General features: G+C 41.8%; 2 protein-coding genes and 1 long non-coding RNA gene across 4 annotated transcripts in view; 1 reads left to right on the forward strand and 2 right to left on the reverse strand.

Annotated features, from left to right (window-relative positions):
* The window catches only part of LOC119169944 (adenylate cyclase type 3), a 1227834-nt gene that overhangs the window by 260514 nt on the left and 954694 nt on the right, over window positions 1–12626 (forward strand). The gene's annotated exons all lie outside the window — the stretch shown is intronic.
* The window catches only part of LOC142795972 (uncharacterized), a 105406-nt gene that overhangs the window by 36437 nt on the left and 56343 nt on the right, over window positions 1–12626 (reverse strand). The window lies entirely within an intron of this gene.
* LOC142795860 (uncharacterized) lies at window positions 1828–4140 on the reverse strand. Its single transcript, XM_075886151.1, has one exon. The coding sequence runs from the start codon at window positions 4109–4111 to the stop codon at window positions 2318–2320; it is 1794 nt and encodes a 597-aa protein (XP_075742266.1). The 5' UTR covers window positions 4112–4140; the 3' UTR covers window positions 1828–2317.

Raw genomic sequence — 12626 nt, forward strand, 5'->3', positions numbered from 1 at the left:
GACGTACAGTGGGGGTGGATAGTTTCAGTGCTCTGCGGAGAAAAAATAGTTTACGTTGTGTGTGAGCTATGACTTGGTCGATGTGTTTATTCCACCGAAGGTCACTTGTTATTAAAAGGCCTAAGTATTTGTACTCGGTTACCTCACTGAGGTAATTGTTTTTGTAGCCGTAATAGTAAGTTAAGGGCGTTTTTTTGCGAGTAATTTTCATTGCTACTGTTTTTTCAAGATTAAGACACATCTGCCAACTTTCACACCATGACATAACCTTCTCAAAAGCTTGATTTAGGAGTAGCTGATCATTCGAGTTTTTAACTTCGCAGTACAGGATGCAGTCATCGGCGTAAAGTTTAATTTTTACAGGGATGCCGTCAACTATATCATTTATGAAAATGAGGAAAAAAAGTGGTCCGAGTACCGAACCCTGCGGGACACCAGATGATACAGAAACTCTACCCGAGCAATGTTGATTAAAAGAAACCATTTGTAGACGACCAGTTATGTATGATGAAATCCAGGATATTAGCTTAGGGTTTTGAAGTACCAAATTTAATTTATAAAGCAGTTTATTATGAGAAACCGTATCGAAAGCTTTGCGAAAGTCTAGAAAAATAGCGTCAGTTTGATTACCATTATTAATAGATGTCGCAAAATCGTGTATAGTTTCTACTAATTGAGTTTGTGTAGAGAAGCCTTTGCGAAAACCATGTTGTCCCTTGGTGAAGAAGTTTTGTTCTTCGAGAAATACTGAGATGTGTTTATGTATTGCATGTTCCATTAGTTTGCAAGCTGTCGAAATAAGCGATATGGGGCGGTAATTTTTAACCGTAGAATTGCTCCCGTTTTTGTGTAGCGGTGTAATCTTAGCTATTTTCCAATCTAGAGGAACCTCGCCCTCCTGCAATGATTTCGAAAACAATACATGAAGGTACTTTGCCATCCACTCCGCATACCGTTTTAAAAATTCGTTAGGGATGTCATCGGGACCACATGATTTTTTTATATCTATATTTAACAGCAAGTTCAGTATTCCCGTTTCGCTAATGACAATGTCTGGTACTGGCGGAAGAGAAAGACTGAAATCTGGCAATAAATTGTTATCTTTGGTGAAAACAGATTGGAATTGAGCATTGAATGCGTTCGCGATCTTTGAGCTGTCGTGAGTAATGGAACCATCAACTTCAAAAGCCGTGGAAGAACGAGACGAAGGGGAAATCAATCTCCAGAATTTTTCTGGGGATGTCGAGATAAAGCGTGGTAGTAATACACTATGGTAGTTTTGTTTATCCTTCGAAACTTCATTTTGAAGTTTAACGGTTAAAAGAGATATTTCTTGCTTTTGAGCATTTGTTGAAGAGCCCTTCTTCTTTAATCTTTTAAGTTTTCTTTTGAGCTGTAGTGTAGGCCGAGTTATCCAGGGGTTTCTCTTTTTTGGTTTCTTGACAATACGTGGCACAAAACGATCCATGCATTCCATAATAATACTTTTTAAGCGGTCCCAAAGATAGTTTACGCTAGCATCACTGCTTGCAAACGTGTCGAAATGAAAAGACAACGTATCTATTATAGAAACATCATCTGCCCTGGAAAAGTTTGGAAAGTTACGAATTGATCTATGTTCGTTCATTGATACACCGGAGAGTGTTAGTAATACCATTTCGTGATCAGAAATGCCAGGATGAATTTCACATGTAACACAAGGTGCAGGAAAGCCACGAATGAAAAACAAGTCAAGTATAGATCTAGTTTGGCCTTGTATCCTAGTGAAGTCATCAACAATTTGTAATAAATCGAATGCAAATACGAAGTCTATAATTGCTTCTCCTACTTTGTCGTTTTGCTTCCTGGTAGTCAGCAAGCTCCAATCAATGTTTGGTGCGTTAAAGTCACCAGCCAAAATGACTCTATCTTCTTGCCTTACGTGAATGGTCATGTAATTTTGTAATTCAATGAGATCGATGGGTTCCAAGGAGGGTGGCCTGTAAACAACGCCAATAACGTATTTAACATTTCCGTGATAAGTTTTGCAGAAGAGAGCTTCAACGTTAGGTACATCAGGCATTCTAATAATGTTCAAGGAATTTTTGAAGAGAATGCAAACTCCTCCTCCTCTTGCCCCGCGATCTTTCCTGAACACATTGAAATCAGCTGGTACAAATTCGCTATCGAAGATCGAATCATTTAGCCAAGTTTCGGTTAATAGAAGGATACTAGGATCATGGGCAAGTATGATACCTTCCAGCTCAGTACTTTTGTTTAATATACTTCGGCAGTTCATGTTTAAAATTCGCATATGTGGGCAGGGGCGCATTACTGGTCATTTACGAGGTGCTTTATTTAGTTGACAGCGTTCATTTCTCTCGTCATTCCACGTGTAAAAAGTACCATCGACACAAAGTTTGTCATGAACGAGTTTGACTTTACCACCCCTTGCTCTATCTTCTGTTGCACTGTTCCAAAGATTTTTTCGTATCTCTCGCACTCGCTTGGAGAAATCCTGAGAAAGAGAGAGGGATGTGCCTTTTAATTTATAGGATTTTCTGAGAATGCTTTCCTTTTCACGATAATTCAAGAATTTAAGGATTACGGGGCGAGTTTTTGCACCCTTGAAGCCAAGCCTATGAATTCTTTCTATAGCGGGAGTCGGTACTTGCAGTTTTTCCAAGAAAATACCTTCTACAACTTTCTTTTCTAGCTCCTCACTAGATTCTACCGACGTCTCATCCAAGCCATATATTATTAAGTTATTTCTGCGACTTCTGTTCTCTAGGTCATCTACTTTTTCAATGAGTGAGGCTAATGCAGCACTCTGATGTGAAATAACCTTCTCCATGTCGTTTACTTGAGTTGTTAATTTATTGAGGCTGGAAAGCTGCTGTTCTATCCCGTTAATCTTTTCAGCTAAGGTAGTGATCTTACTCTCAAATTTCTTTTGGTTGGCTTGGATATTTTCTACGGTAGCACTAATTTTATTTTGGCCGGCTAATAGCTGCGCCAGCAGATCTTTATCAGACGGACCGGGATTCGACTCGATGTCACCACATACCAACAAGTTTACGATAACAGAAGAAAAGCGCATAAAAATATGTTTAGCAAAACGTGGGCAGGGCAGCAGCAATAAGAACCGGTCATCACTACGGTACGAGTAAGCTAATGAGCAATCACCAACCTGTATTAAAAAGCAGAAAGGGTTGCTGAGCATTCCGTCCGGTTTGCTGCTGCCTGGCCCACTGGTGAATAACGGCGGTGTGAGGCTTTTTATAAGAGCTTGAGCGTCCACGTGACATGACGTCGTTGAACTTCGGTGCCAGGCAGGCGGCGTGACAAAGGGGAGTGACGCCACATCGTCGATGCAGCCATCCGCACGTGTCGCGCGATCTGGTACCTGGGCGCATGTCCATTCTTTGCTTGTCACAGTAGCTGAAGCATGGTCGATAGGTGAGTGCTGTCCTCCGAGAAAGACAGCTGCAACCTGTATTAAAAAGCAGAAAGGGTTGCTGAGCATTCCGTCCGGTTTGCTGCTGCCTGGCCCACTGGTGAATAACGGCGGTGTGAGGCTTTTTATAAGAGCTTGAGCGTCCACGTGACATGACGTCGTTGAACTTCGGTGCCAGGCAGGCGGCGTGACAAAGGGGAGTGACGCCACATCGTCGATGCAGCCATCCGCACGTGTCGCGCGATCTGGTACCTGGGCGCATGTCCATTCTTTGCTTGTCACAGTAGCTGAAGCATGGTCGATAGGTGAGTGCTGTCCTCCGAGAAAGACAGCTGCAACCTGTATTAAAAAGCAGAAAGGGTTGCTGAGCATTCCGTCCGGTTTGCTGCTGCCTGGCCCACTGGTGAATAACGGCGGTGTGAGGCTTTTTATAAGAGCTTGAGCGTCCACGTGACATGACGTCGTTGAACTTCGGTGCCAGGCAGGCGGCGTGACAAAGGGGAGTGACGCCACATCGTCGATGCAGCCATCCGCACGTGTCGCGCGATCTGGTACCTGGGCGCATGTCCATTCTTTGCTTGTCACAGTAGCTGAAGCATGGTCGATAGGTGAGTGCTGTCCTCCGAGAAAGACAGCTGCAACCTGTATTAAAAAGCAGAAAGGGTTGCTGAGCATTCCGTCCGGTTTGCTGCTGCCTGGCCCACTCATATATATATATATATATATATATATATATATATATATATATATATATATATATATATATATATATATATATATATATATATATATATATATATGCAAGTCACACAATAAGAAGGGCACCTGATCTACGAGTAAAAAGATATTGCTTCCATGCACGAGCACGTGGCGAGCACGTTGTTTACAAATAAAAATGAAACGCATAAAAGATAAAGCACATAACATGAAAACCGACCGGTGAAAGCAAGGGAAAAAAACTATACAATACTAATAAAAATGAAAACGACGTTACAAAGCTGCTACGTAATCAACGGATACAGACAATGTAGTGCGACTTGCTGAGCAAGGTTGAAAAAAGATGGACAGGGTGATACAGGTTACGCAGATAGGCAACAAAGTTTTCCTACGTTTTCATTCAGACCAGATGCGACGGCGTTGAACTTATAGATGAGGAATGATTCTCGGGCTTCTCTATCATAATTTGTGCGGAAACCAGATTCTAGTAATGTAACGTGTAGATTTTCAAAAGAGTGGCCAGGGAGGTGCACGTCTTTTGAAATTGGCAGCCAGTTCGCTGTGAAGAGTGTTGCATTGCATTAAATGATTTTTTTTGTTACTTCTTTTTCAAGTTGTTCTGCTTCTGCGTTGCCGCAAATGCCTAGTCGTGATTTTTTACCCATGTATCCTGTTACCGTTGATGCCGTTGGAGTGCAAAATTTAATTCACAAGCTTAAGTTATCCTCTTCTTGTGGCGTAGATGAAATCAACTCAAAGTTTCTAAAAAACACTGCATTGTATTCATCAATTTACTTGTCCTTAATCTTTTCGCAATCTATTCAGACCTCCACTTTGCCGCTTGACTGGAAAGTGGGGAAGGTGGTCCCTCTGCACAAATCTGGTAACACACAGTCTCCTCTCAATTACAGACCAATTTCCCTAACCAGTGTTCCTTGTAAAATGTTAGAACATATAATTTACTCCAACCTTGTCTCATTCCTAGAATCAAATTCTTTTTTTACTCCCTACCAGCACGGATCCCGAAAAAGTTACTCATGTGAAACCCAACTTCTTTATTTTACTAATGACATAGCATCGGCTTTAGATCGCGGCTCACTTGTGCATTGCATTTTTCTTGACTTTCAAAAAGCTTTCGATAAAGTACCTCACCAATTACTCCTCCTGAAAATTAGTGCCTTAAACATTGACCCGAACATTCTTAAATGGATTGAATGCTTTCTGACTAATCGCACTCAGTTTGTAACAACTAATGGCTATAACTCACCTCTTTCTAAAGTAACATCCGGCGTACCCCAAGGTTCCGTATTAGGCCCTTTACTTTTTCTTATATATATTAATGATCTCCCAGACAGCATTAACTCCGCTATAAGGTTATTTGCAGATGATTGTGTAATTTACCGCGAAATAAACAATGAATATGATAACCAATTTCTACAGTCAGACCTTGACACTGTCTCAACCTGGTGCAATAGATGGCTTATGACTCTCAACTCTAACAAATCTAAATGCATGTCAATAACCCGGCGATCTATTTCTCCCCCCTGTACCTACAGAATTAACGCCGTTCCCCTCCAGCATGTCTCTTCATATAAGTACCTCGGCGTTTACATTACCAACAATCTATCTTGGCACACGCATGTTACCTACATCTGTAATAACGCTAACCGAACGCTAGGATACTTACGCCGCAACTTTTCTCGCGCTCCGCTGTCCCTCAAAATTCTATTATACCGATCACTAATTCGCCCAAAGCTTGAGTACGCGTCCGCTATATGGGATCCCGTGCAGCAAAATTTAATAACGCGTTAGAATCTGTTCAGAACCGCTCAGTTCGGTTCATTTGTTCTAATTATTCCCGTACTGCTAGCATATCAGAAATGAAATCTAACCTTGACCTACCCAATTTAACTGTCCGGAGGAAACTGGCGCGACTGCATTTTTTTCATAAGATATTTTTTCACAATCCATCAATGAAGCGAGACCTCATTTCACAACCGTCATACCACTCATCGCGCATTGATCATCAGCATAATGTTGCCATTCCGTTTTGCCGCACCAAATTCTTTTCAGCAGCCTTCTTACCGAAAACAGCCGCCGATTGGAACCACCTTCCCTCTTCCGTTGTAACAATAACAGACCCTTTGTTATTCAAGACTGCAATTTCTCAGCAATGCTTGTAACTATACGCAGTTTCCATTATCTATCTTTGTCTTGTATGTGCTTGAATTCTTATACATATTTAGTTGACTTATGTTGCCTTCCTGATTTGCGCATCTGACACTTGTTTCTTTATTTTGTCTTTTTTTTCTTGTGTGTTATAAATGTTGTACCCACCCCCTCTGTAATGCCCTACGGGCCCTGAGGGTATTCTAATAAATAATTGGGCAAGTGGCGCAAGGTGTTAGCATGAGATTTATGGTTGTTAAAACGCAGTCTAAAAGGCTCTTCTGTTTGACCAATGGACTGTATTTCACATAGCGTACATTCTATCATGTATATCGCGTTCTTAGAATCGCAGTCAAGATTGCCTTTGATTTTTAATGAAAAGTGGGAACCAGTACTGGTGACCTGTTGGCATGTGCGCATGTAAGGGCATACTTTGCATCGTGGTTTTTGGCAAGGATGGCATCCGATCGTGTCAGGACTGTCTGCTTTCGACGATGATGACGATGAGAGTACGTCTCGAAAAGTTTTAGCTTTGCGATACACTGCTTAAGGTGTTTCGGTGAAAACGTTTCTTAAGCGTTCACTTTGCATTAGAATATTGTGATGCTTTCTCAGCCCATTCGAAACAGGCGGTACTGACGAAGAATGGGTAAGGACTAAGTTTGTCTGCGGTGAGGGAGTCTGACACAGCACTGGTGACTGGCCAAACAAGAAGTTGTGCTTCCCCTCGGAAGCCACCATCGCCCCACGAGCGAGTGACGCAGGACTATTGCAACAAGGATTCTTCGAAAAGTTGCCCAACAGACTCCGCTACGAGAGGTTCGTCAATTGGACCTTCGCATTCAGCAAATGACTCTCCAGATCCCTCAGCCAGTGGTCACCGCTACAAGCTTCGCAGCCATACCCAAACCGTGCGACAGGGACCTGCTGATTGACTACAGACTTTGTCACCCGGTAAAAACACTTCTTGCCTCTGTTCAAAGGAATTTTTAAGGTTACGGAAAGTTGAGAAAAACGTGTTCGCAACGACCTACATGTAGATACTTTGAACACCTACTTAACCGCGTCTGTCTACGTATCATTGTGAAACCAGCCCTATCTAACATGTCTCAGCAAAATATAGATAGGTGGGACTACATAATAAGAAATGCTTCACTACAACTCACCCGAGTTACCCTTGATCATTATCGTTTTTCAAGCAAAAAAATCTTGCACCAAAAAATCAAATGTCAGCAAATTTAAGCCTCTCGTCTAATGAATCCGCCACACTAGAGGCATTCGCATATAAAAAGCATCGTGAAATTTACGCATGGAAAGTCAAGAAAATGTCGCGTGACGGTGTTTGGCGCCCTAGCCAGAACAATGCATGCAATTACGTCCCTTTGCAAACGAATCCGGTACAAGCTTACCCCGATAATTCTTTGTCACCTTCCATTGACAAACATATCGTCAAGGAGCAGAACAATATAGTAAATATTTCGAACAATGTACTAACTGCTGAGGAGCGCAGTGTTCTGTGCCGCGGTCTTAATTTCTATCCTGCCACAGGCGGACACAGTGAATTTCAATTACTGAAAGACTTGAATAATTTTGCCCACAACTTACGCTTGCGCGAGTTTTTTCATGACCGGCCAAATACAAATGGTTCCACAAGCGCATTACCTTCTGGAAAACGTTGGGTATCTCCCTCACAACGAGACAGATGCTTAGATATGTATATCAAAGCTGTACAACGAGACGTACTACAGTCGTATCGAAAGCAAACGACGTTTCGCCGTAACCTAACCACCAGTGAAATGAAAGCATTAAATGCCTTGTCCTGTCGCAATGACATCGTCATCAAGCCTGCGGACAAAGGTGGGGCTGTTGTCGTGATGAGCAAGTCTGATTACGAAGTAGAAGGCCAAAGACAGCACGCAGACACGAGTTTTTACAAGACTCTGGATCACGACCCCACTGAACAATTTAAATCTCTTGTCCAGAGCACTTTGCTAGAGCTTCTGGAAAACAAAAAGGTGCCTGACAATGCGATTCATTCTCTTATTCCCTTAAGTCATGTTCCTAGTCGTTTTTACCTTTTGCCTAAAATACACAAGATAAACAACCCCGGCCGTCCCATTATTTCAGGTATAGGAGCTGTCACAGAAAAATTGTCCAACTATGTCGATTCTCTGATCAGTAATATTCCAGCATCACTTCCGTCTTACGTAAAGGACACTACCGACTTTGTTTCTCGTATAATCGATCTGATTGTTCCTCAAGGTTTCTTTTTGGTCACGCTAGACGTAGCGCCTTTATACACCACCATTCCGCATGTAGACGGAATAGCGGCAGTCGCCAGGTCCTACTAAGCAGCATCACCGGGTAAATTTATCGACAGCAACACATTAGCAGTATTGCTCAGGCTCATTTTAGAGCTAAATAACTTTCAATTTGAAGGGACACACTATGTCCAAGTTAGCGGCACGTCAATGGGTACGCGTATTGGACCCAAATAAGCCAATATATTCATGGGCCAGCTTGAAAGTGAAAGTTCGCAAACCCGCGCGCTGAAACATTTTTATTATAAACGTTACATTGCTGACATTTTCCGTATTTGGACGCATGGTGAACAGGAGTTGCTTTCCTTCATATCTTACTTTATAGATGCCTATCCATCAATATCATTTTCTCATACCTATTCCACATCAACGCTTAGTTTTCTTGATGTAAGCATTTCGATTGTAAATGATAAGCTATCCACTGCTCTATACAGGACGCCTACAGACCGGCAACAGTATTTGCACTTTGACAGTAGCCACGTGAAACGTTGCAAAACTAGCATCCCTTACAGACAGGCCTTACGCTTTAAAAGAATGGGCTCAGAGCAATCAGAGTTTCAAAAGAATTGCAGAACACTAAAGGATGCTCCAGTCAAACAAAAATATCCACCGCAATTAATTGATGACGCAATAAAACGTGCCGACATGCATAATCGTAGAATGCTCTTGTGCGCTGCTAAAACCTCAGCTTCTTCACCGCAGACAAACTTAGTCCTTACCCATTCTGCGTCAGTTCCGCCTGTTTCGAATGTGCTGAGAAAGCACCACAATATTCTAATGCAAAGTGAACGCTTAAGAAACATTTTCACCGAACCACCTAAAGCAGTGTATCGCAAAGCTAAAACTATTCAAAACATGCTCTCATCGTCATCATCGTCGAAAGCAGACAGTCCTGACATGATCGGGTGCCATCCTTGCCAAAAACCACGATGCAAAGTATGTCCTTACATGCGCACATGCCAATAGGTCACCAGTACTGGTTCCAACTTTTCCTTAAAAATCAAAGGCAATCTTGACTGCGATTCTAAGAACGTGATATACATAATAAAATGTGCGCTATGTGAAATACCGTACATTGGTCAAACAGAAGGGCCTTTTAGACTGCGTTTTAACAACCATAAATATCATGCTAACACCTTGCCCCACTTGCCCATTTCAAGACACGTGCACCTCCCTGGCCACTTTTTTGAAAATCTACAGGTCACATTACTAGAATCTGGTCTCCACACAAATTATGATAGAGAAGCCCGTGAATCATTCCTCATCTATAAGTTCAACGCCGTCGCATCTGGTCTGAATGAAAACGTAGAAAAACTTAGTTGCCTATCTGCGTAACCTGTATTACCCTGTCCATCTTTTTTCAACCTTGCTCAGCAAGTCACACTACATTGTCTGTATCCGTTGATTACGTAGCAGCTTTGTAACGTCTTTTTCATTTTTAGTAGTATTTTATAGTTTTTTCCCCTTGCTTTAACCAGTCGGACAACTCTTCATGTCATGTGCTTTTTTTTATGCGTTTTATTTTTTATTTGTAAACAACGTGCTCGCCACGTGCTCACGCATGGAATCAATATCTTTTTACTCGTAGATTAGGTGCCCTCCATATTGTGTGACTTGCATATATATATATATATATATATATATATGCCCATATATCGCCTTTCATGCCGGTTTTCATAGATTTCTCTTATTGATATGCACGAGTATATAAACAGCACTCGTGCCATAAACTGTATTCTGATGAAGGCCGGACCCACGGCCGAAACGTCAATAAAATCACTTCGTTCGTGCGTGTTCTTCCCTCTACGAATATATATATCTATATATATACATCTACTATACACTCCTACTTCGGAGTGTAGGAGTAATATATATATATATATATATATATATATATATATAAATACTCCTACTTCTAAATTCACATATATACCCGAAAAAGTGGATAGAGGAAAGGCCGCTGTGGTAGCTCAGTGGTTAGAGCATCGAACGCGTTATTCGAAGGTCGTAGGTTCGATTCCTGCTCACGGCTGGTTATTTTTTCATCCACTTTTCTTTGTTTTTATTTACATTTCATTGGTTCTAATAACTTCCCATGTACATTCCTTGGCATTACTGTCTGTTAGATCTCATTAATATTGTGTTAAAACACGGAAAAACGAGCCCTTAGGCATACACTTCTTTCCCTTATTTCATTAAACGAGGGTCTCGTACTGGCAGACTTGGTGTCATTAGGTTGTATACGAGGAACTAATAATCAGCTGGCCGCTCATACCAAGTTCACGTGCTACGTGACGCCAAACATGCGCATAAAAGTGATTTCACACTCGTTGCTTGGCTTGTAGATGGCGCTGACTGTCACTCCTACTTCTAAATTGACATATAAACCCAAAAAAGTGGATGGAGGGAAGGCCACTGTGGTAGCTCAGTAGTGAGAGCATTTCATTTCATTTATTTTCTCTCAATGCACAAGGCGTTACAGAGAGGAGTGGTGGAAAAACAAGTAACAATTTGCACAAACAAACGGAGCATGTTTAAAAAGGGTATGCGTTTATGGTACTCTTGAAGTTGGCCGGGTCAGTGATGGATGCGATGGAAGCGGGAAGGCGATTCCAGTCCGTGCTTGTTTTGGGCACGAATGAATTAAAATGGAGGTTTGTACGGCTGCTTGTAATTCCAACTTCGACGTGGTGATCGCTGCGGGATGAAATGTAGGATGGCGGCAAAAAAAGCGAGTTACTCAGTGAGTGCATGGTATGGTACAACCTGTGGAAGAGGCACAAGCGCGAGATTTTGCGGCGAAATGATAGGCTAGGTAGACTTAAAGTTGACTTCTTAAGAATTACGTTTGCTGTACGGGAATAGTTCGACAAAATGAAACGAGCGGCGCGATTTTGAATTGCTTCGATGCTACTGATATGGATGTTTACGTGGGGATCCCATACAGATGATGAATATTCTAGCTTTGGTCGGACTAATGTTTTATAGAGCAGAAGTTTCAGTTGCATCGGGGCAAGGGAGAAGTTACGGCGTAAATAACCAAGTGTGCGGTTAGCATTGTTTTTAATAAGGTCAATGTGAGACTGCCAGGAAAGGTTGTCAGAAATTGTAACGCCAAGGTACTTGTAAGAGCTAACTTTAGTAAGGAGAGAATTATTAAGTACGCATTTAATAGTGTTCGACGTGAAACTCTCATTACCTTGCATTTAGTAACATTAAGGTTCATTAGCCAAGTATCGCACGAAGATGAAACATTGTCTAAGTCACACTGAAGGGCAAAGTGGTCAGAAGGGGTTTTAATTTCGCGGTAAATAACTCAATCATTGGCGAAAAGTTTAATAGAAGCAGAGATGTTATGTGGCAAATCGTTAATGTAAATCAGGAAGAGTAGTGGGCCAAGAACGGATCCTTGGGGCACGCCAGAGGTTACGGGTGAGAGGGGGGAGTTGGATTCATTCGCATTTACAAATTGGGAGCGGTCTATTAGAAAACATTCAATCCATTTTAATATGTTAGCATCAAGATTAAGTTTGCTTAGTTTTAGCAGTAGCAGTTTATGGCATACAGTGTCAAAAGATTTAGCCAAGTCGAGAAAAATACCGTTAACAAGGGAAGAAGCGTCAATGGCAAGAAAAAGGTCATTAGTAAAGCAGAGAAGTTGGGTCTCACACGAGTACTGTTTCCGGAATCCATGCTGGTGATCACTAAGGAACGAGTTGTTTTCTAAAAAAGTGATTATGTGGGAGTAGATGACGTGTTCCATGAGCTTACACGGTATACTTGTTAACGATATGGGCCTGTAATTGCGGGGGTTATGAACGTCACCTAATTTGTGAAGAGGAACCACCTTTCCCGCTTTCCAGTCGCCCGGAAGGCAATGACATTCCAAAGACTGTGTGAAAAGCTTACATAAAATGACAGATGAGTAAACAGAGGTATTATGCAAAAACTTTGCACAGATACCGTCTTCACCTGGAGCACTG

Source organism: Rhipicephalus microplus, chromosome 2, assembly GCF_043290135.1.
Source record: "Rhipicephalus microplus isolate Deutch F79 chromosome 2, USDA_Rmic, whole genome shotgun sequence".
In the NCBI taxonomy this organism is placed as follows: domain Eukaryota; kingdom Metazoa; phylum Arthropoda; class Arachnida; order Ixodida; family Ixodidae; genus Rhipicephalus; species Rhipicephalus microplus.